The following is a 25,237-nucleotide window of genomic DNA, read 5'->3' on the forward strand; positions in this document are numbered from 1 at the left end:
TTATATTTTAATTCTGTTTTGGAATTTAGCATCGAAATAAAATGAAAAGAGGCTACAGTAGTAACATTCACTATTCTGTAATATTTAGGAACCTGTTTTATTCACTGGAACAATGAGGAAAAATCTGGATCCCTTTAATGAACATACAGACGAGGAACTGTGGAGTGCCTTAACAGAGGTAACTTATAAAATGCAATTATTTTAAACTTGTTACCATCAGTATATATGTACGTACTTCTGGAACATTGCAGGTAGTTACTGGGAACTTAACTGGTTTAACTGACTGTCGACCACCCAGGAGAACATTGATGACGTGGATATACTTAAAATGTATGTATTGATGATGATGCGAACCAAAAATGAAGTGTCTCATGTTTTCACAGTTAACTTTCTTCCTAGAATGCAAAGCAACTAGATACGTATCTTACTTGTCTTCAGCAAAGCTTGAGGTTATATTTATGGATTCAAGTTTTGGTGGCCAGTTAGCCTGCAACGTATATTTCACTTCTCTGTTCTTAGGGGGCACCCACTAAATAGAGACAATCATGGTTTTTCATTATTAACTGAAAGATAAATGAGCTCATCCTAATGAAATGCTTTGAAGTTTTATAAGAAAGTGTTTGTAAAGGTAAATAATACAGCTAGAATGTGTAATAATTATTTTTGACAAATGTGTCATTTTAATGCTACCGAGTAAATGTAGGTAACAGGACCCCAGAACTTTTGCTAAGTTTTTATACCGGTATATTCATCTCTAGAGGATTTTCTATTATTTGTGCAGTGTTCCCATTTGGACCATCTCTTTGAAATTCCCTGCCCTTGCATGGAAGGGCATGGAAGGATATTGGCTGTTAAGATGCTGTTGGTTTGTATATTTTAACACTAATCGTTCTGTGTATTTGCCCTCATTCTACAATTGATTCCAAGCTCCCGGAAGTCAGAAACCACATCATACTTCCAAATCTTAGACTTCTAATCCCTCATGGGACCTAGCTCAGTCTTTTGCTTTTAAAAAGTCAGCCCTTAAGGGGCACCTGGGTGGTTCCATCAGTTCAGTGTCCAACTCTTGATTTTGGCTCAGGTCACGATCTCACAACTGTGTGCTAACACCGTGGAGCCTGCTTGAGATTCTCTCTCCCTTTCACTCTGCTCCTTTCCTGTTCTCTCCCTCTCTCTAAAAAATAAATAAATAAACATTTAAAAAGTACCTAATAAATAGGTACTAAATATTTGATCTTTTCTTTTTGGGAACGTGTGGCTTATTTCTTTTTAAAAAAAAATTGCACAGATCCCAGTGACTGATCACTCACGTTGTGGCAGTTTTGCCTCAGTGTGTTTGTCATTTAGTGCCACCCTTCCAGGGAACACTCTGAAATCTTTCAGTTTATAGGTGAGCTGTGACTGTGAGCGGGGAGAGTTGGAAGCTCGACGGTTTCCTGCCAGTAATTCTGGTTTCTGAAGGCATGTCAGTGCTGAGTCTTTACACACCCACCCTGCTTTCCAGTAACTGAAGGGATTTTATTTGCCTAAATTGGGCCGGATACTTCACCTTGTCCTTCCTACTTGAAAGCACTTGATCTCTGATTTCAGTTAAGTTTGTGAGTCTTTCTCCAGTGAAATTCTAGAAGAGGAGGTGTGTAGAACAGCAGTTAGCCATCAAACCTAGGGAAAAATAGGACGATCCACTGCTCTTGAACTCCTGTGATAAATTTAATGGTGTAATTGTGGCACACCTTAATAAAACAGGAATTACTGGCAAATCATTTTTCTCTTTGTTTCAGAGCTTGAGATCTCTCCTCATAGATTCCCAGATAGTAAAATTACTCTAGAAACACATTGTCCCAGGACCATGAAGAAATGTTAATTAGGAGACAAACCATATAAAATCTTAGAACTTTGATCATCACTTGTATTTCATCTTCTTTCTTCTGCCAAAATTAAAATAAAATTTAGTAGCCTGCTAGAATTCTAAAAGTGATGTGTTGCAAGTGGTAATGGTAAAATTTACCTTTATTTTCAACTGCATTTGGAACTTCCTATAAATAGGAATAAACATGATGGTTTAACAAAGTGAAGTGAGTGGTTTTCGTGTGTTGCTTATGCAGCTGACCTCATTGCTTCGGCACTACCTCTCAGAGTGAGAAGTCATGCCGGAGTTGTATTGCTCTAGGAATTGTTTCTTCGTGACGTGTGTATGTTTTTCAATGAAAGGTTTGGCAGATTTTCTTAAAACTTGGATATATCATTGTATTTTACAGTATGATTCCAGCTGTTTCAAGCATATATAGATTCTGGAACATGTACCTGATAAAGGCACCAAAACATAAACCTTGCTTATTTGGGGAGTAATGATAAGTGATTTTTTTTCTTTTCCTCTTTGACTTTTCTGCATTCTCCAGATTTTCTCTCATGCACCTTATTGCTTTTATCATCTGGATCATACTCCTGGCAGATGAAATGCAATAGACCTTTTCACAGTCATTGTAAGGGTTTCATGAGCCTGCTCAGGGAGGTTGGGATCATTCTGTAGTAGGTCAGGGACTCTTCACCTGGATTCCTTAGAATCTCCAGGCCTTTACACTATGGAATAAGAATCTTCCCTAAAAATTGTACCCATGGTGTAGTGTATGTGCATTTACCTGGAGAGACGCCATACAGAGGATTCAGCATACAAGTCTAATGCCATTCAGATTCTTCTGGATTTATCCTATTCAGTCTACCCATCGTCTCCGTGGCTTGCTGCATCCCTTTACATCTGAACCTGAGCATCATAACCAGTCCTGCTCTTTAACAGATGGCAGGAGACCTGGTATCTTTGGCAGCTCCCTATAAGGTGGACTGAACACCCTGGTCAGCTGGTCTACAAGTGATGCCAAACTGGAAACTGGAACCCAAGTTCACAGGGTCGGCTTGAGAGCCAGTAAGAGAGCACTACTATTTTCTCTTCTTTAAGAACTTGAATTAAAAGGAAAAGATGCTTTTTTTTTTTTTTTTTTTTTTTTTTTTTAAGTCTTCTTAGCTGTGTTTTCTCCTCCTCTCTGGATGAGTTGGGTGTTCAGAAGGGAGACAGTTGGCCATCTCATCCAGGCTCTTTTTTCATATATTGACAAATAGCCATAAACCAAAGAAAGTTCATTAGAAATTAGTAGCAGTAAGGGCACTTGCAAAGCACCAGCAGTTCCTAAATGTAAGTAATGACTAGAAATGAAGCAGTTTATTAGTCAAGGGGCAAAAGATCATACCAGATAAAACTCAGAAATTCAGCGGTATGTTACTTCTTTAAAAAAAAAAAAAACAAAAAACCAGCTTTAATACTGGGATATGCGACCAAGAATATGGTACATTGGGGCACCTGGGTGGCTCATTTGGTTAAGCATCCATCTCTTGATTTCGGCTCAGGTCATGATCTCACGGTTCATGGGTTCAAGCCCTGTGTCAGGTTCTTCATTGATGGTGTGGAGCCTGCTTGGCATTCTGTCTCCCTCTCTCTCTGCCCCTCCCTTACGCTCTCTCGCTCTCTCTGTCTCTGTCTCTCTCTCTCTCTCTCTCTCTTTCAAAATAAAGGAACAAACATTAAAAAAATTTTTTTAAAAAGAACATGGTACATCATGTCAGAACTGTGGAGAAACCGTCTAGTTACATTCAACACTGATGGTATCTCTCTTAGAATACAGGTACATCTCATTATACAGGAAGCCAAGACCAAGAACTCTGAGCATCAGCAGTGTATACATGGGGAAATGTAATTCAGCTCTTGCTTTCCTGACATGTTGCATTTGCAGTTTCCCCTGGGCCATGTATTTTGGTCAATGGGCTCCCCCTTTACTTCATTTACTCTTGGCTTTCTTCTAGCAAAAGCCCTTGTCCACCTGTTGACTGCATTTCAGTGTCTCTCTTCTCTTTCTAGCCCGCATCAGCCTTTCTTCTTTGAAAAGTCAGAAAGTTCCACGGAACGTGGAGATCATTGACATCTGTGTTAACCTCCTGTGAGGGTGCTGGCACCTGGTGGATTCAGTACACATAGTATATGATGATAGAAATGGATGTCTTATAAATTCAGTGTATTATTTTCAATTTTGCTGTAATTAATTATTTTCCTAAGCTTAAAAATCTGAAGTACTCTATACTAAGATAAGTCATTTTGAATACCATTATTTGACCTGTTTTCCTTAAACTATAATTTTTTTAATTAAATGCTTTGTACATTTTAAAATATTTCTTAATATTTATTTTTGAGAGAGAGAGACAGAGCATGAGTAAAGGAGAGGCAGAGAGAGAAGGAGACACAGAATCCGAAGCAGGCTCCAGGCTCTGAGTTGTCAATACAGAGCCTGACGCGAGGCTTGAACTCATAAAAACTGTGAGATCATGACCTGAGCCGAAGTTGGATGCTTAACCAACTGAGCCACCCAAGCGCCCCATATGCTTTGTACGTTTTAAAGTACAACGTTATGATATCTTGAAGGTACATAGTTGTAAAGAATACATTTCTTTTACAGTGACACTTAGTAAGAAAATAGTATTGTATAGATAATCTATATGGATATATTTTCCAATTTTTATAGGAACACATGTCACAAAATGGGATACACTTGTGGCTTCATTCACACATCCAAAAAGTACCCTTCAAGAGAGCTTTTTAGAGAGGCATCCTTATAGATTCTAGAACCCCTCCAGTCATTAAAAGAGACAGTAACTCTCTTGGAGTAAATCTCAGGAAGAAGATGGAAAATAAAACCAATGCATATGTAGCCAAGTTTCTGTGCTGATATAGGTGAAGAAGAAAAATAAAGCAGAACATGAAGGGATGGTAACTGACCACATTATGGATAGATGATACCTATTGATCTCTTAGTTTGTATCAAACACTGTTGGAAACCCTACACATACGGACTCATTTTCTATTCCAACGTTAGAAGGTAGACACCTTTGGAATTATTACAGTTTTATTTAAAGGTCAAGAAGTTAAGATAGAGAAAGTTCAGGAACTTGCCCAGTTGTCAGTACTCATGCCTAGGCAGTCTGTCTTCAAGGTCCCAATTTTTTATTTAAAAAATTTCAGGGGCACCTGGGTGGCTCAGTCAGTTAAGCATCCAACTCTTGATTTTGGCTCAGGTCATGACGTCACAGTTCATGAGATCAAGCCCCATGTCACTGACAGCACAGAGCCTGCTCGAGATTCTCTTTCTCAAAAATAAACAAACTTCCCCACTCGTGTGCGCACTTTCTCTCAATAATAACCTTTAAAATAAAATAAAAAATGTTAAATCACAAGAAAGTAGAAGTAATAGTATCATGAACACACATGTACCCTTCACCTAGATTCACTGGTTAATATATTGCCACATTTGCTTCCTCTTTTCTGCAGTCTCTGTGGTGCTCAACTGGTGGAAAACAAATTGCAGAAATTTTCATTATAAGTTGCAATTCACCCTTAGATACATAAATATATACCTTATAAGATTAAGGACATCCTCCTACATAATCCTTATCTCACTCAAATGGAACGGTAATATTCTACTATCAGATAGGTTTTCAGATTCTCCAGTTGTAACTCCCACTTCCTGTGTTCTGCCTCTCTCGCCTTTTTCTCGGTTCTAGTACTTAATTACAACTTGAATGTGTGAAAACACTACAGAGGGCCTTCATGTTTGTATCATTCTTATAATCAACCCTGATTCATAAATGAAGAAATGTGTGTCTCAGAAAAGCCTGTTTTCTGGGAAACCTGTTTATTCTTCTTCAGGCAGATACGGACAACCCAAAGGAGGATCAAAAACCAGACTAGTGGTGAGCTGTCATCAGAGTCAGGAGCAAGCATGAGGTTCTATCTTCGAAGTCAGGCTTATACCAGTATTACAAAAGTCAGCTCAGAAGGCAGAGCTGATAAAAGCCTTGGTCAGTTCCATCACCTGGGCTATAGATTGATGAATGGGTGTCATAAAAAGAATCACCCATGAGCCCTCCTACTTGTAGTGGAAGAGGTTGACTAAAGGGACATCTTCCACTTCATAATTTTCAGTGCAAGGACTGGCCCCCACCACCCAGATCTTCCTCTTTAGATTTTATTTACCTTTCATGCTAATGCTGGGTACCAATACTGTATTTAATCCTAACTCACATTGCCCATTTCTGGGGATTGGACTTTGATCAAAAGCACAATAATCCCATTCACAGAAGTACTTTCAGCATTTAGGATGTTGTAAAAACACTGCTCACTCACCCTTGTGTTTTGTCATTTGACATTGTAGTTCTGTGTCCCTGCTTATTGGCCATCACCCTTTCATCCGTTGGTCTCTTAATTTGAAACGTATTTATTCTCTGTTCTTTAACTCCCTAGTGGAGCCTGAGTTTAGTCTTGTTCTATAAAATTTTCCCAAACGAGTATTCATTGAGCTGAGCTCTACCACTGTGTGGTTTCAGTTTATCTTTGGTGTTTAAAAATAAAAGTTTGTTTTTTGGAACTTACAGTTTTATGAAGATAGATTAATATAAGCACTATCTAAACTCATAGTCTGGGGGAAATAAGATGTGATGTTGTGCCCTATTTTTCATGAGTTTTCATTCACTGCAGAACATTTACGAGATTGAAGTAAATGAACTTGACTGGTCTAGCAGAATGGATTAAATTTGGGAAAGAGCCATCCCCCAAATAGGTTCCAGGTTTGCTAATATATGAGCTGTGGTTTGCCATTGTTTAATTTTTTTTTTTAACTTTAAAACCTTCCAAAATGGTAAAGTGCTGACAAGATTATACCTTTAGAGAACCTTGCTTCTTGCAATAATTAAAATTTTTTTTTCTTCTCTTTAGTGTACTAACTCCTATACAAAATGTATTTTGGGAAGCTTGACTCAACCGTAACAATCCTTTTAACTTTTTTAAATGTTTAGACTACATTGAGAAAAATGCCTTCATTTTTTGAGCGATTTCCTTAATTAATCCCAAGGGGGAGGTTCCTTGTGGGCATCATGTGGCAGGGATGGGGGACACTGAGATGATTTCTTTTCACGAACTTTATTGAGAAATAATTTTATATGCCAGAAAATTCCCTCATTATAAGTGTGATTCAGTGATTTTGGTAAATTTGTAGTTAATCATCATAGCAGTCCAGTGTTAGGACATTTCTGTCACCATCCCAAAATTCCCTCTTCTCTGTTTACAGTTAACCCTCTGCCCCAAGCAACCACTGTTTTTTGCTTTTTGTCTTTGTAAATTCCTACTGTTACCTTTTATCTAAAAATTATGAAGGAGCATTATTAATTATTCCGTATTTTACTTTGAGAATAGCATTATTTAACATAGTACATATTTCTCAATGCATGAACAGATGATGCCTGCTGATGGCAACAGAGAAGAGTCTTGATTCCCATTAAGCTTGTGCTCCTGGGGCACCTGAGTGGCTCAGTCGGTTGGGCTTCTGACTCTTGGTTTCAGCACAGGTCATGATCTCACAGTTTGTGAGTTTGAAACAGTAGGAAGCCTGCTTGGGATTCTCTCTGTCTCTGCTCCTCTCTCTGTCTCTACCTGCTTGCGGGTTCGTTCTCTCTCTCTCTCTCTCTCTCTCTCTCTCTCAAAATAAATAAACCTAAATTTTTTTTAAATAAAACAAAATAATTAAAAATAAACAGGGGCACCTGGGTGGCTCAGACAGTTAGCATCCGACTTCAGCTCAGGTCATGATCTCACAGTCTGTGAGTTCGAGCCCCGTGTCGGGCTCTGTGCTGACAGCTCAGAGCCTGGAGCCTGCTTTAGATTCTGTGTCTCCCTCTCTTTCTGCCCCTCCCCTGCTCATGCTCTGTCTCTCTCTGTCTCAAAAATAAATAAAAACATTAAAAAATTTTTTAAAAAAATCCATGTGCTCCTAAGTCAGAGAATAGTTCTGGCCTGAGTTGACACAACCATCTTTAAGTAGACAGTAATTAGAAGTAACTCTCCCATTCACGTGACTGGACATGTAAGATGTGTAGGAAGAACTAGAACTTCAGAGCTCTTGTGTCTGGTGGGCTTGTCTATCTCATTACTACTTCGTTTAGGAAGAAGTCCTTTCTGCATCCACAGGTGCAGCTTAAAGAATGCATCGAAGATCTTCCTGGCAAATTGGACACCCAATTAGCAGAATCAGGATCGAACTTCAGTGTCGGACAGAGGCAGTTGGTGTGCCTCGCGAGAGCCATCCTCAGGAAAAATCGAATATTGATCATTGATGAAGCAACGGCGAATGTGGATGTGAGGTACAGAACCGGGGTCCATGAACCTTGGAATCCAAACTTTAAATGTGGTAAATGGGAAACATTTAATGATGCTGAGAAATGTTTCCAGGTACTCTCTTTGTCCCAAAGATATCATTGGTAATGTTAATTTTGGAAAGCAGGAAGAAACCAAAAAGAAGTTATACGGTGATAACGATATTATTAGGCATCCTAAGACAGCTAGATTTCCTCAGTGCTACCCTTGATAGTTTCAAGCAAGTGGAGGGAAGCATATTTAACATCGTCATATGCAAAACAGGAAACTTCTGAATAGGTTTTCTTATACTCAGTTTTTTAAGAACTATCTCATGTTTTTGATTTTTAAAAACATTATGAAAATGTCATGATTGTTTTAGGGCTTAAGTCTGCTTCTCCTGTCTTTACTGAACTAAATCCAACTTTTTTGGTTCCAGAACTGACGAGTTAATACAAAAAAAAATCCGTGAGAAATTTGCCCAGTGCACTGTGCTGACCATTGCACATAGGTTGAACACCATTATTGACAGCGACAAGATAATGGTAAGACCCTCACCTGTGACTTTTCAGTTTTTTCCATTTATGTTCAGTTTTTCAGCTTAACCTTCCTTATACAACCTGATAGAAACCTCTAATAAGTTCATTTTCTGTTAATTTTTCCTCTCATTCCTGATAGTGACTCAGGTACTTAACTGTACCTTCATAATGTGCTATTAAATAAACTAATGATTTCATATTTGCATATTAAAAGTTTATTTGAATTGTTCTTTTCCTTTAACATGGCCAACCATGAAAATCTTTCAAATTCAAGATCTGGCCTCTTCTTACAGAGGGGTAAAATAGTACTTCTCACCATGTCACAGTTGTTTCAGTATTTTGGATTCTCTTAATCAAAAAGTTACCGTTTCATTTAGGCTGCCAGGATGTTATTGGGTAAATTGCAGAATTTCTTGTCTGTCGGGATGTTCACAAGATGCACTGACAAAGGGGAGTCTATGAGGGGAGAAGCCGTAGTCAGAAACACAAAGTATTTCAACAGAAAGGATTTAACGTAGGAATTGGAAAGCTGGAAAAGTGGAAGAGAAAAACTGGGGTAGTGATTTTAGGAAGCAGGTACTGAGCCCCAAGACAGATCTCTAGACCTGAGAACTCAGAAGAAAGACCCTAAAGACTCATGCTCAGACCTCCAAGGAGAGTCACTGCCCAGCCACTGGTTACATTTGTGAGGGACTACAATGAGACTAGTTCTCAATGTGTGTTCTAATGGAAGAAGCGGGGGTGGTGCCAGGTCCCGGGCCCCAGGTGATGTTGCAGGAGCAACATAGGCCATGGTGACCATTTGCTCTGTGTCTCACCTTCAACACCCCCTTCCCCAAGTGCCCCCTGCTAGTGGAACCCAACAGAGCACCAGCTGGCCAAAGCTCTCTGGAATGTGGTTTGAAGAAAACAAATGAGAGTGTAGGAAAAATGGTGGATCTGGGGCTGAGACTAGGTGACCAAGCAGCAGGTCTCTTACACAGCACAGCCAGGGACTACACACAAGGCAGGCTTCAAGCTTTGGTCTCTGGAAATCTGTCCAGTATCTGCCAGGTTTGATTGGCTTTTTCTTTTTCTTTCTTAGTAATTCAGTCCTTCCTTCCTTTTCTTTTATCCTCCCTCCCTTTTCTCTCACCCTATCCTATGTTTTTTCTTCTCTTTTCCCTCTTTTGCTTGCTCAGTTTCAGTTATCTTAGGATGTGGTTTTATGAAATGATAAGGAGGCCATGCCTCAAAGGAAAACCCTTTGGCTACAAATAAGCCCAAGGAATGCACGTATTATTTTCAGGGTAATTCCCAGTCCATGGCAACAGGCTGATTTTCACCTGTCTCATGGATGCTGACCGTTGTTACCAGACACCACAGTATCTGGTGGTGCTTTGATTAGTGGTGAGGAAGTAAATAAAGAAGGCCTACACAGCGTGTGAGAGGCAACAGATAGGGTTAACCAAGTTTTTGATGATCTGTACTAAACAGGTTAGTAATCAGTAATAAGCAGTAATATCCAAGCTTCCTTACGTCCAGTGAAAACAGAGATGTCCCTTTTGACTCTTTGGGCAGTTTCTGGAATATTCCCTCCCACCCCGTTTCACATGCATTGTCAGACGGGATCATCAGTGGGGGCAGTGAGAAGATAACCGGACTCTCCACAGTGAAGCGGTGCCTTCAGCCTTGGCGCTCCCCAGGCCTAGACATTGTGCAGGAATGAGCTCCGACGAGGTTGACAACAGGAGCTGGGTGTTCCCAACCAAAGGGATGCTGTAGGCTTCGGGCAGCATGGCTGGTGTGGACTAGGACACCTAGAACTAGGAAGCAAGCCACTCCAGCAGACTTTTGTGAGTGACCATGTGACATTCCATGATGGCGGGACAGTGACTCTTAGATTCCAGAAACGTTGTGTGGCATTGGTAGCATCCTTATTCCTTCCGTTTGAATGGAAACTGGAAAAATAACCTTTGATTTCTACTTGCTACCTGTCACTTTGTTCTTGTCTCTCGGCTTTGTATTTCACAGATGGTCCCCAGAAGCCTCCTTTTTCCGCAATAAGTGAATGATGCTAGAATTTTCCCTGTTTGAAGTGCTTTACCAGGCTTTGGTTGCAGTAGCAGAAAGCTGGCTTAATCTCCAGCTCAGTGAAGAGCACCTTCACATCAAACCTTTGCTCCTAAATGTACCGTATAGATTTATTTCAAGGTTTTGGTATTACAACATTTTGGTGGTAGTAGCTTCTTTTTATCATCTCATTCTTAGAAATACTGCCACCTTGGGATGCGGGATCGTTTAGGGAAACAGCAGAGAAGGACAGAATTTGACAGACTCGTCAGCTGGTCATTCCTAAATCTTGTTTTTGGTCATTCCTAAGCCTTACCCATTTGCATTACCCATCAGCATTTGACCCACACATGTGAGCTTGAGTATCCCCTTAACCAGTGCGCCTCATTGCCGTTAGCAAAGTATGTCTGTGTGTTTAATGCTTCCCTTATGAGTATCTCCTGATAAATTTCAAGAAGCTTAGGTTTTTCTCTCTGGGCCAGGGGTCTTTGTCCAAATCCTTAATGTGGTTTTGCAAAGCAGTTTACAGCCCCTCCCATCCTTTTGAACCTGGCCCTGCTGTGTTCTCTTTCTTTCCTTAAAGAGAGAGTTAAAATCGCTTATTAAAACTGTCGTTTGTCTTTTGGTTCAGCTGGATGTTGGTGGCTTAGACTAAGGCGCCAGCAGTGGAAATGGTGAGATGGTTGGATTAAGAGCAGGTAAATGACGATGTGATGGGTGGAGCCTGGGGTGTGAGGGAAGGGGCCTGAGATTTGGAGGAGTTGGGGAGACTGAGGGAGAAGTCAGTTTGGAGACAGGAAGCACAGGGTTCCTTTTAGAGTCTGTGACCATTGCTGGGAAGGACCTTACTTTCCATGGTGGGCTCTGCGTGTTCCTGTGGGGCTGCTGCTCCCACTCCCAGCTCCAGTGATGAGGGACTTCAGTCCAGGCCCCCCCCCCACTCCCGCTGAGAGCTTGTCAGGGACATCGCGGGCAGGTGAACTTGGCCACCTGCTTACATCTTGGTCAGAACTGGTTTTGGTTTGCTGACTCTTTTGACAGGGAATGGCAGGATCAGACCTCAGGGGATCCAAGTGGCACGCATTCTCTCGTTCATCGTCAGGGAATCGTCCTCTGTGTTCCATCCACTCCAGGGAGAAGCCTTCTGTTTTATTCTAGAACTTCTGATTACTAGTTGGCTTTTAGTCTAGCAAAACACCATAAATAATGTTCCTTCTTGAACCTTTGATTTTTGGAGCAATCTTTTTTTTTTCTTGCTGGTTTTAGAAATACCCATTTCCTTTCCAAAAGCAAGTGATCATCTGTTCTGTTATTCTGAAAGCTTTAGGGACATAAAGATGAGTCACTCAGTGGCAAGGCCTCCTGCTCCAGAGGGTGGCGGTCGCTCACGGAGGGGCTGGGGAAGTGACGGATGCTAATGAAGGGCATAACCACAGCCTTGTCATCGTAAAGTCGTGTAATTGCACGCGCTCACGGTGTAATAATTACATTTTGTTGCACTGGTGAATACTTCTGCACAAAGACGTATGGATATGGTTTTGTTTACTGTAAGTAAATCAAACAAAAGGCTTGTTGGGAAACAACTGTGACCTAATTAATAGCTTTGTTTATGTGTTGGCTCTCCAAAGGGATTTACCCAGTTTTGGTTCATTAAGCGCCATTAATGTGTTAGGCTTAGAATTCTATTTTACAAAGATGTTCTCTCAATTTTAACTTTATTAAACATGATGTAGTCATAATGACAGCTAATTTAATCTTCCTCATTTGCTCAGTTGCCACAAAACAGTGGAGCAAGACAGACAAATTAGAAATCCTCTTTCTCCTAATACTCACCACTGTCTCTGCGTTAAAGACAGCTCTTCCCTGTAGTTTTAGGATTAGCTGGTTACTTGTGACCTGCCGTCTCTTCAGCCAGTGGCACAGCGTTTTTCTCTCGTCTCTGTGTCCCCTCAGTCCTCACTGCACCCCCGGATTCTCCCTGGTAGCAGCAGCGAAGGAAACACCAGCAGACATACAGCTGGTGCAACAACACTGCGTCTCTGCTCAGCATTTTCGCTCCCAGGACTTAGGGGGTCTGGAGAAGGAAAGCCGGGGCTGAGAAACCCAGATTCCACCTCTCTGCTTATGGGCCACCTTACAGTTTTCTAATCTTTACCTCTCATCCTAAACTCAAGCCTCTTTTCAGTAGAGTTTTCCCCAGAGAAATCAAACCCACACACTGCTGTAGCATACCCACCTGGGAGAGCACAAACACACCTCAGGCTACCTGGAGTTTTATTTAAATTCAATTTTTCACCTTCATGGAACTTTTGATAAGCCTGTATCTCAGAACGTCACAGAAGAGAAAAGCTCCTTAAAAAAAATACACCAGGAGATTTCCACTCATGTTTTCAGAGGGAAAAATAACTAACATGAAGGTTGAAAGCACAATCCGGAAGAAGAAATACTTTGGGAAAGGAGGTGTGTGCTTCCATACAATAGCAGGAATTTGGGGAGCCGCTGTGGCAGTCGCTGTGACCTGGCCTTCATCTTCCCCAAGTCACAATGACCATTTCAAGACCTAAGAGAGGGTTTTGAGTAACACTTGCCACCGTATCTTATCACAGAGAACCTCACAGCCATCCACCTTACCGGTGAGGGACCCAACCCAACTCCCAAGCTTGGAGAACTGTCCCTATGCCCCTTTGTCTCCAGGCCACCAAAAGCAGATGTCTGAAACTCAGATCTTCCCACTCTGCTTGCTGTTAAGTGGGATCTGCCTCTGTTGCTTATTGCCGATCGAAAACTTCCAGGCATCTCTTTCCTGTTGTCAGGTTTCTTCCACCCTGCCCTGCACACCCCCTCCACACCCGCCTCTCCCTGCAGCCACCCCACCATCACTGATACAGCATCCTGGTGTTTAAAATGGATTAGATTATTTTGCAATGGGTCCATTTAATTTTTATATCTAGGACAGCTCCCTGCCATATCTGCAGATACACAGGCCTGATAAGCACATCTTCATGGAGTTTATGTAACTGACTGACTCATCCAATATAATGGATTTTTCTTTAACCAGCGAGAGCACGCGAGTGATTTGAGGTTGGTGTTCCTGGAGAGATCCCGGCACCATAGGATTGCTCTCACACCAGTTTGAATGTGTGGTTTCATTTGTAGTTTAACTTGGGTTATAGGGGGCACAGCAGGAGATCACAGGAGCCTTACAGTTACGGAAGATGTTAAAGATAAAAACTCAAAATTATACCTGTTTTTCTGTACATAAAGAAAATTTGGAGGGGCGCCTGTGTGGCTCAGTCGGTTAAGCGTCCGACTCTTGATTTTGGCTCAGGTCATGATCTCAAGGTTCGTGAGATCTCCTGAGGTCTAGCCCCGTGTTGGGCTCTGCACTGACAGTGTGGAGCCGGCTTGGAATTCTCTGTCTCCTTCTCTCCCTGTCCCTCCCGTGCTTGTGTGTGAGCATGTGTGTGCTTGCTCGCTCTCTCAAACTAAATAAACATTTTTTAAAAATTGGAGTTGCTTTGTGTGCAGTTATCATAAAAGACCTGGAATCTTTGCTCAAACCAGTAAATGTAAAGGCAAAATGTATACAGTTCTGTTCCAGGACTTTTCTCAGTCTGCGCCCCGAGGGGCTCTGTAGCGCCTGGCCTGAGTCCTGGCGGCTCCACACTCTTGTTTCTGCCAGTGCTTTTTTTTTTTTTCTTCTTCCAGTATAGACACTGGCAGTCTTTCTTCTCTCTCTTAGTATAGGCTCCCGAATGTCAGGGGCTGTGGCTTAAATCTCTTTTGCCTCTTCTCCAGCATCTGTCATGATGACATGAATGCACTTAAGTATGCCATAAATGTTTGCTGAACAAATTCAGGAATTAATGAAAGTTTACTTATTTTCCTCAAATGTGTTTTTGCCACATATTACTTGTTCTTTATTAATCCTGAAAGTTTAATAAAATTGGTTTTCTTTTTTTGTGAGTGTCTACCAGGCACACAGTAAATAATGTGAGCCCCAAGTATAATAAAAATGCAGTGGGGAATGTTTACATTTATAGGCATATTTTCTTAAGTTATACAAAGTTAATGTAAGGTATTATACATATAGAAAGGTATCTTAGAAAATTGAAGTTAGGGGCGCCTGGGTGGCTCAGTCGGTTAAGCATCCAATTTCAGCTCTGGTCATGATCTCACAGCTCATGAGTTCAAGCCCCACATTGGGGGTCTGTGCCAACAGCTCAGAGCCTGGAGCCTGCTTCGGATTCTGTGTCTGTCTATCCACCCCTCCCATATTCACGCTCTCTCTCTCTCTCTCTCTCTCTCTCTCTCATAAACATTAGGGAAAAAAAAAGAAAATTGAAGTTAAAATTCTCATCTCCCTTATATTGTATCTGATAATAAGTAATCTAAATGTCTTTCTCTGGGAACGCACATGGAAAGAATAGGGGTTCGGACCTGTGTTTGAATCCCACTTCCGCCATCTACTGATTCTGTAGCCTCAGCTAAGTTACTTAACACTTCTGCACCCTCAGTCTTCGTCTCTGTCTGTGAATTTCTGGACAGAATGTATCTTGCTCATCTTTGAATCTCCTATTCTTAAAACAGTGCTTTGATATTAGGTGTCAGTATTTCCTGGATGGATGGATGGGAGAATGGAGGTTAAGAAGGAAAAAATGATAAATAGGTGGTGGGTGGCAGGGAGGGAGGGAGGAAGGGAGGAAGGACATTATGTACCCTATATACCTTGAGAATTAACAGCAATGTCTACAAAGCATGTAGTACAATGAGTGTTCAATCCACAGCTATTTTCTTCTTTTCCAAATTCAAAAGACCACGATTTTAGTTACGAGGTGACTTTCTAAAATATTATCTTAAGGTAGTCATTCTTTGTTAAATTGCATTTATATTTAATACTCGTAAGGCTCAAAGTATTTTGACCAAAATAAATCTTTTGGTCATTTATATTGTTAACTCTATTGCTTTTTAAGAGCATTAATTTTTTTCTGGCTCTGCCTTTTCAGACACTGGTCAATTCTGAGAACTGCTCATCTAGTGGCATTTGTGTGTTTTCAGACGGTAGGAGAGAAAATGGAAAAATGTGCTGTTCATTCAAATTTGAATAAAGTAGGAAGTTGGACAAGGACAAAATATCAGTAAATAGTTTCATTCCATTAAAAATTGCATACAGTCTTGATAGTTGGAGAACTCCTTTTCCACCAGCTCTGGTGATTTTTAAAAGTTGTTGCTTTTGCAGAATATCAGGTTCTTCATTGTATGAAGTAATTTGATTCGCTTATTTACTTAGTCTTCAGCATGAGAGAAACCTGTATTTTAAAATTGGTTTTTTTCTTCTTCTTCAACATCAGGAGGAGTGGCTATGGTCTGTAATGCTATGCTTAAGTAAAATTACACATTTGGGGCATCTAAATTGGATGCCAAATTATAGGACGTTTTAATTATTATGTGGATGTGACAGATTCAATTACTCTTGAACTCTTTTGAGAAAACTGCCCTTAGCAGTGATTCACAGTAGTAAACACAAGATTAACAGGAAAATGCCCGTTATGAGACTTAATAAATGTTTCCGATTAAACACCACGGGACAGAATTAACTGCAATACCTAGATGTGGACAAACAGCCCGTGTCCGGCTTAAGAGTTTCAGCATATTCCCTTAAGATAAATTTACTCTGAATACAGCCTAAATGAAGAACTTAGCACCACTTAACATCAGAACTGTTTTCCTAGGTACATCATCTGGGCCAATGGTTTCAGACTCTTTTCTTCCCTCCCAAACCATTAACCAGAGCTACTAATAAGTAGAAATGCAGAGTTAAGAGCCCCTTCCTCTCCCTTTCAATTTCCAATTAGTGGACATATTAATGAGCAATAAAATGGCTTGAAAGGCAGGCAGCCGAAGAAAGAGAAAAGGAAGCAGGAAAGATACTTGTGCAAACAGATACTCAGATCCTCTACAATTGAGATTGGGCTGCCCCCATGTGCTGTGCAGGCCATGATCGCTGGAATTTGGAGCTCAATTTCTTAATTACTTCTTTAGTCTTATCCAGAGAGAAAATTGGATTTCTAGAGATTTCTTCTGTGCAGAGCAATTATGCTAAAGCTGCTTAGGGAGCAGCTCTTTTAGCCAGCCTTTCACTCCCAGAATAATAAGCTCCCACCAAAGCCAACTTCAGGGCGCACCTTAATCTCGCTGACGGGTATTTTGTCCCCTCTTACCAGCTGACATATTCCAGGACCCTAAAGAAATTCCAGAAGCATTTACTCCTTTTCCAGATATTGCTCAGATTCTGTCAGACCAGCTTAGCAGCTAATTTGCTCTCAGGTCCCTGCCATCTGGCCTGGATGACATCACCCTACTTTTTCATAAATTGAGTTTGATTTTCCTAAATCAAGAAATTTCCCAACTCTGAATGTATGTATAAATAACCCTCAAAGCTCAGAGTCTGAGAGCTAAAAGCACTAATAACAACCCCAAAAGCCTTTGGCAGAATATAAAACGCCACAGGACTGCTGAGTGCCCATAATCATAGTCTAAAACTTTCATTTTCTTCCTTTCCTATAACATTATAATAATAAAAGGTCGGGCTAGGCCTTTGTCTGCCTAGTAAAACAGGGTAATCAAACCGTTTAAACACCAGGCAGGCCTACCACCCAAATGGATTCTCTCTATTCTCCTTCTCCGGCCCCTTTCCGAAATATTGTCTGGCTTATAATATGTTACTGCAAAACATTGTGTGCTAATGGGTTTCTTTCTGCTGATTAACAGGTTTTGGATTCAGGAAGACTGAAAGAATATGATGAACCGTATGTTTTGCTGCAGAATGAAGAGAGCCTGTTTTACAAGATGGTGCAGCAGCTGGGCCAGGCAGAAGCCGCTGCCCTCATCGAAACAGCAAAACAGGTAAGCGGGCCGTGAGGAGCGGTAATTAAAGCTCATCTCAGCCCTTCACTCCTCGCAATCTGGCACGAGGGGTGCTCTAACAAGCACCCTGTGCCCTTCTCAATTATAAGCCTTCGGAGACAACGCTTCACGACTGGGTCTTAACAACACGTCCCAGGTTGAAGTCAGGTCTGCTGAGAATGGGCAGAATCGGTGGGGGAGTGGGGGTGCCCCAGGTGCGCATGCTCGCGTGCGCAGGCACGTGGGGGCGCTGCGGGGCGCAAGCACCTGTGCCCAAGAGGAGCGAGAGATCCAGTTCTAGAGAGATGTCACATGTTGAACTCCATGCTTTCAGATTCTCATGTGGCACAGAACTTCCACATTTTGCAGGCCTGTTACATTTCATTCTAATCGGCGCTCACATTTGAGTTGCAAATACGGTCAAGGCACATCCAGGAAATTTTGAGAGTTTTTAGAAAAAAAGAATGTGGGATGTTGTCCATTGGGTCTAGAAATATCTAGCAGGGAAATGTGTAGGTTGCTTTTCTGTTTTATAATTTGCAAAGAAAACCACATGATACACTTCTTGCCCAGGTTTCTCCCTAATTCGTGGTGGTTTAGAAGAAGGCCTAGTTACCCCCTTGTGCTTCCTCTGCCTTCTAGATGATGAAACGGTCATTGGGATGATCAAGAATCTATGTTACCTTGGGGCTCCAGGCTCATGCTCTCTCGCTCGCTCTCCCAAAAATAAACATTAAAATTAAAAAAAAAAAAAAGAATCTCTGCCACCTTAACGCTATAGTCTGAGTGGTGCTTGGAGATGTACAAAGCATTTTCACAGAGATGATGTGTGTGCAAGTACTAAGCACTATACATGGTGCTGATGTTCAGTGAATAACATTCAGAGTCGGGGGTGGGAGGGAGGGGAGGGTGGATGATGGGTGTTGAAGAGGGCATCTTTTGGGATGAGCACTGGGTATTGTATGGAAACCAATTTGACAATAAATTTCATATATTAAGAAAATAAATTTAAAAAAAATTCAGATTATCTGGTATCTTTCCAATAAGTAATGTATTTTCTCATTCTACACGTGTGATGTGAAAACTGCGGCCTGGCTTAAGGGACTTAGCCAATGTCCTGCAGCCACCTGTAACTCTTTCTGATACAAGGTGGGAGTTGGCTTGATGGAAGGAAGAAAGGGAAGTCAGGTGTTCTTGCCCCTTGAGGTGTGTGGTTGGGATGGCATGGGATCAGTAGTCTTGAAGCTCCCCATCAGAACTATTTCTCCCTGGGCATTATAATCATAGGTGCGTTTTTCTGTTCATCCTTTTCTGCATTTCCCAGATTTTCACTGCAAGAGAAAATTACTTGTGTAATATCTTAAGTATCTATTAAAGACAACAGGAGAAAATCTGTCCCAGTATCTAACAGCCCTTGTGTGTGAGAGATTTATCCAAAACACAGCTTAAGTTCTCTTCTGTCACTGTTTCGTCTCATCCCTCCAACTCAGAAATAAAGAGCTGTAACTGCCACCGTTCGTAGAACACTTCTTCAAATGCTGCTTCATCCTCAAAAACCGTTCGGTAAATGTGTATGTGTGCCCGCAGTATCGTGCTGGGGACTAACAAACACGTCAGAAGTATTTCTTTGATATCCCCAGTATAATAAATCCAAGAGCTGAGAAGAGCAGAGATGCTCCGTTTATGTGCTGAGCAATTTGGAGGTACGGGATGAGGCTCTGACACTCATCGTGTGTGATGTAGGTTCTCTTGTCTTGGTGCCGGTGTAAGAGGCTGGGTATCTGAAGGGCGCCTGCGTGGCTCAGTCGGTTAAGCATCCGACTTCAGCTCAGGTCATGATCCCACAGTTCGTGGGTTCCAGCCTCACATTGGGCTCTGTGCTGACAGCCTGGAGCCTGCTTTGGATTCTGTGTCTCCTTCTCTCTCTGCCCCTCCCCACTTGCACTGTCTGTCTCTCAAAAATAAACATTAAAAAAAAAAAAAAGGCTGAGACTTTGAGAGGGGAAGGAAATTGCTCAGAGTCACACAGCTGGCTGGATAATTGGCAGAATCAGAGTTTACACCCAGGGTCAGGGATGAGGAAATCTGAATTCTGAACTTTTCATAAGTACTTCCATTGTACATGAATGTAGAGAAGCCAGTGTACTGCTTTCAGGGCTGAAATGCAGAGACTTTCACCAACTGGATGTCTCCCAGTCGGTGCTTCTTCCCTCGGAAGACCCAGGCAGTCAGTCATTGGGGATCCCCTGTATAATCTGCTCGTAAAACAGCCAGGAATCTTACAAACCCCTTTGTTCTCTGACCTCAGGCATTTCACATCAAACAGATGTGTCCCCACCTACGTGTCAAAGCCTCCGTTTTAAAAATCTGTTATCATTGTGTATCATCAAGGCGTTGAGTAATGACAAATAAATCACAGATGGGTCCAGATAACAGAAGATGGTATAGTTCAACACCCTCTTTTTACAAATAGGAAGCTAAGGCCCCTTAGAAGTAAGGTGGTCCTATATATAGATAACTTACGTTAGCTCTCATTTGCAGCAGACACAGAATTAGACATCTGCTCTTTTAAGAAATGTTTTAACCAAGTGTGACATACGTACAGAAATGCTCAGAGGTTGCAATTAGAAACCTTGGGATTCCTGGTCCTGTAATCTTGCACCTAACATAGCAATATTAACGGTGCTACATTCGTATAGCTCTGTATCATTTATCTTACGTGGTTCTCACATGTGTGAGTTCACTTAATCCTCCTGGTGGTTCTTTCTTATCCCACTTCATGGACAAGGAGACTGGATTGAGGACTCACCTAAGGTCACAGAGCTGGTCAGTGGAGAGCAGAGGGCTAATTGCTGGGTGAAGCTGAGAGTTGCTGTGGTCCACATGTCCAATTTCAAAACCCTGCTCCTTTTCTCATGTGGAATCCAATGTGGGGCCAGGTTTACATAATGGCAGCACATCCCTCTGGGATCTCAGAGGCTCAGGTCACCTCTCTGGAAAGACGTAAGGAAATACGTATCCCAGTTGAGTATCTTCTTGACATTACTTCTGTACATGCTTGGACGTCTTAGAGCAGGCTGTCAGATTGTCAACTTTTTAAATGTGCAGCCATCAAATATCAAAGCATCACTGAGAATGATGACAGTAGGAAGATGGGTGTAAGTTAACAAGCTTTCGGCTCCTGACAGGTTGGAATTCGTTTCTTTGAAAAGAAAATGCAACATCTAGAAAAAGGTACTTCCACGTCAACGTTGTCTTGACCACATAGTTGTTTCTCTTCAAATGTTGGTATAGGCAAGCGTAATTACTCTCGTTGACCCTCAGAGATGATCTGTGGAATGGTAGAGAAGTACTTTTTAGGTACATAAAGCGGGGAGGTGCGTTAGTCTTCTAGGGGCTACCCCATCAAAGTATACAGAATAGGTGTCTTAAAACCACAGCAATTTGTTCCTCACGGTTCTGGAAGCTGGAGTTTTGAAATCAAGGTATCGACAGGGTTGGTTTCCTCTGAAATATCGCTCCTTGGCTTGTCGATGACCATCTTCTTTGTCTTAGTGTGGTCTGCCCTCTGTGTGTGCCTGAGTGCTAAACTCCTCATACAAGGGCACCAGTCAGATTAGATTAGGACCCACCTCTGTGACCTCATTTTAACTTAACTGACCCTATCTCCACATACAATCACATTCTGAGACACTGAGGGCTTAGGACTTCAACATACAAATCTCGAGGGGACACAGTTCAGCCCATAACCGAGGTGAATCTTGTCATTCATTCTCCTCCATGATGAAGCAGACCTAATTGAGGTTTTTTGGAGTTCCTTTGTTCCCAGTATATAACAGGTGCCATTTTATCTATTGGTGAAATCACCAGCTGTAACCCCAAAGTTAGGAAATCCTGATAATCCTATGTTCTAGGAGCCTGGACCAGTTTGAATTGGTAGAAACGCTTAGCAGCCCCATGGCCCCGTATGTCTCCTGAGGTCTCTGAGCTGCCCTTGCCTCACTTGTGCTGGGGTTACAGCAAGGCCTAGCTACAAGGATCAGATGAGACACTGTATGCTTACCTGCTTTGAAGAATGCCGAGACTTTTACAAATACAAGAGTTTTCCCTCTCAACAACGAAAGGGGATTGGTTTTTTAAAGGCTGTGGATTGAACCATTACCTCCCTAAAATAACAAATGAAGTACCCAAAGTTCTCCTAGGTAAGCTTTAGAGACTCTAAATTTGTTTTTAGTAATAAGTTTTTTTTAACAGATGATATAAACTAATGCTATAAAACTCAAAAACTTCACAGTTTTTTTAAAATGATTGTTTTAGCTTATAAATAAAAGGTAAGTCATCCACCCACTCTTCAGGACAGAGCCCTGACACCTGTGTTGACCCTTCTGCTGATATAGCCCATTTGTCAACACAGACTTGTGCATATATACTTTCTGTTTTGTGAGCACAAGTGACAGCTGTTTCTTACTTCTTTCAGTTAATGTATCTCATATTATATCAATGCATATAATTATCTTTTTTTTAAAGTTGATTTGTTTTGAGAAAGAGAGAGCACAAGTGGGGGAAGAACAGAGAGAAAGAGAGAGAGAATCTCACGGAGGCCCCGATGTGGGGCTTGAACTTCCAAACCGTGAGATCATGACCTGAGCCAAAATCAAGAGTCAGATGCTTAACCGACTGAGCCACCCAGGCGCCCTGGTTATGTCATTCTTTTTAATGGCTACATAGTATTTATGCTTTCTCCACTCTCTTCTCCCCATTTTTTCCTTCTAATTAAGTTGTTACAGTTTAGTTTTCTTTTCCCAAAGAATGAGCTGGTAGATTTACTTACTGATTCTTGTACTCTGTGTTCCAGTTTATCACTTTCTGCTTTTATATGTGTTAATACCGTCTTTGGTTTATTTTATTGTGGTTTCTTGAATGCATTTGTTTTCATTCGTTCTTGTTCATTAATATAAATATTTTAAGGCAGTCAACTTTTCTCAGAAGACTGTTCTAGCTATATGCTATGTTATACGCTACTGGGTTCTGGTATGCAGTGCTTTTGTCATAGTTAAGTTTTCAAATACAAATCTAAAGTTTTGTTTTCTTTTTTGTTTTCTTTTTTTTTTTTTTTTTTAATTTTTTAGAGAGAGACAGAGCATGAGTGGGGGAGGAGCAGAGAGAGAGAGAGAGGGAGACACAGAATTCAAAGCAGGCTTCAGGCTCTGAGCTGTCAGCACAGAGCCCAATGTGGGGCTTGAACCCATGAACTGTGAGATCATGACCTGAGTCGAAGTTGGACACTTAACCGACTGACCACCCAGGCGCCCCTAAAATTTTATTTTCAATTTTCTCTTTGGTTCAAAAATTGAGAAAGGGGCCTTTAAAACTTCCTGGTGGTGGGGTTTTGGTTTTTTTTTTATGTTTTCTAGTTTACTCATCAGTGTTGATTTGCATTGCCTTGTGATCATAGAGTTGTCTATGCTGTTTCCCCCCAGAAACAGTATTTGTTAATACTTTTCTTGTGTTCTAGTGCATAGTCAACTTTTGTGAATGTTTTTCACGTGTTTAAAAAGATGGATTAGTGTTTATTTACAGTATAGCATTTAATGACTTTTAATTAGATTTACTTTAGTAATTATTTAGATCTTCTCCTTATTTTGGTCCATTTGATGTGACACATTATGTTAGTCTTATATTATTACAACCTTTCACTTTGTAGTTCTTGTCATTTTTGCTTTGCTTGTCATTTTGGTTTTTAATTTTTATGTTCTCATTTTTTATTCCACAGATATTCTTGACTTGGGTCTTCACTGTGAATTATATTTTCTTCTATTTTAAAGTGCTTTTCTTTCTTGGCTTCATTTAATGCACCTGGCCCTGAATGCAGGCAAGCTGATTCAAAATTCCAGTTGAGTCTCCTGCTTTTCCCTTTGTTTTCATTCACCTGGTATATCTTAGTCTTTTAGTATCAGATTACAGAAATATTTCCTGTAAATGGCATATAGTTCAGTTAGCTCTGAGATTTAATCTTAGTCCTCCTTTTTTTAACAGATGAGTTTAGTCCATTTACATTTATTGAGAATCACCATACTTCTATTATGTTTTCAGCTTTTAGTGTTCCTTTTTTTTTAACCTTTTAATTAGTATGTATTTTTTTTAAGACTAAAAAAAATTAATTGATCTCTACCCAACATGAGGCTGGAACACAACCCCAAGATCAAGAGTCTCAATCTCTACTGACTAAGCCAGCCAGGTGCCTCTATTTATTTTTCTTTGCTCATTGTTTTATGTGTGTACCTTTCATTTCTCCTGGGAACACTTTATTATTATTGATTCCCCATTATGAACAATGACAACATCTCTTCCCTCTCTCCCTGTGCTCCCACCAGATTTTTGTTGTTTAGTTTTCCTTATACTGTTTACTGTCAAATCTTTAAAAATACTTAAGCTTTTTTATTTTACTTGCTTACTTGTTTTTTTTTTTTAATTTTTTTTAACGTTTATTTATTTTTGAGACAAAGAGAGACAGAACATGAATGGGGGAGGGTCAGAGAGAGAAGGAGACATAGAATCTGAAACAGGCTCCAGGCTCTGAGCTGTCAGCACAGAGCCCAATGTGGGGCTCGAACTCACGGACCGCGAGATCATGACCTGAGCCACAGTCAGATGCTCAACCGACTGAGCCACCCAGGCGCCCCATTGCTTACTTGTTTTAAATGCTACTTTCTCTCTTAGTTAGCTAAACTCTGTCTTCTAGTATGTTGTTTTTCAGACTTTGGGTTGTGATCCGGTTGTGGAGTTATGAAATCTGTTTCATCAGTCATGACCTGCATGTATTAAGAAATGAGGTAGAGGGGCGCCTAAGTGGCTCAGTCGGTTGAGCATCCAACTCTTGATTTGGGCTCATATCATGATCCCAGGGCCGTGAGATTAAGGCCAGCATTGGGTTCCATGCTGAACTGAGTGTGGAGCCTGCTTAAGATCCCTCTTTCTCCCTCTGTCCCTCTCCCCCTCTCCCCCTTTCATACTCTCTAAAATAAAAAAATAAAAGTAAAAAAATGAGAAAAGAATGGAATGGAAAGAAAAGAACAGTGTAACTGTCATAGTGATAGTAAATATTTCTTGGGTCTGTACTGAGTCTCAATGTAGTATGAAATGTACTTACTCCTGATCTCATGGTTTGTGAGATCAGGCCCTGTGTTGGGTTCTACTTGGGATTCTCTCTGTCTCCTCTCTGTCCTTCTCCTGTTCATGTGCACACACGTGCTCACTTGTGCATGTGCTCGCTCTCAAAATAAACGTTAAAAAAAAAAATGTACTTACTACTGTGGGTGACAGTCAAAACAAAAGGTTGGAAAACAGTGCTCTGTACCATCTTAAAGGAGGGTTCGTTGGAGTTAGAATCCCCCTGACTTAACTGTGTGTGTGTGTGTATATGTATATGTATATGTATATGTATATGTATATGTATATGTATATGTATGTGTGTGTGTGTGTGTGTGTGTGTATATACACACACACACATATATAT

At 41.0% G+C, this 25,237-nt stretch overlaps 1 protein-coding gene across 4 annotated transcripts in view; it reads left to right on the plus strand.

Moving 5' to 3' along the window:
• The window catches only part of ABCC4 (ATP binding cassette subfamily C member 4 (PEL blood group)), a 284,074-nt gene that overhangs the window by 251,920 nt on the left and 6,917 nt on the right, over window positions 1–25,237 (plus strand). For 3 of the 4 annotated variants that reach the window (XM_060636846.3, XM_078432437.2, XM_060636844.3), the window contains 4 exons: window positions 89–178; window positions 8,060–8,232; window positions 8,664–8,769; window positions 17,587–17,721. In XM_060636846.3, coding sequence (XP_060492829.3) covers window positions 89–178; window positions 8,060–8,232; window positions 8,664–8,769; window positions 17,587–17,721 — 504 coding nt within the window. The remainder of the gene's footprint in view (window positions 1–88; window positions 179–8,059; window positions 8,233–8,663; window positions 8,770–17,586; window positions 17,722–25,237) is intronic. The other variant, XM_081794994.1, reaches the window with a different exon arrangement.

Source organism: Panthera onca, chromosome A1 (assembly GCF_046562875.1).
Source record: "Panthera onca isolate mPanOnc1 chromosome A1, mPanOnc1 haplotype 2, whole genome shotgun sequence".
In the NCBI taxonomy this organism is placed as follows: domain Eukaryota; kingdom Metazoa; phylum Chordata; class Mammalia; order Carnivora; family Felidae; genus Panthera; species Panthera onca.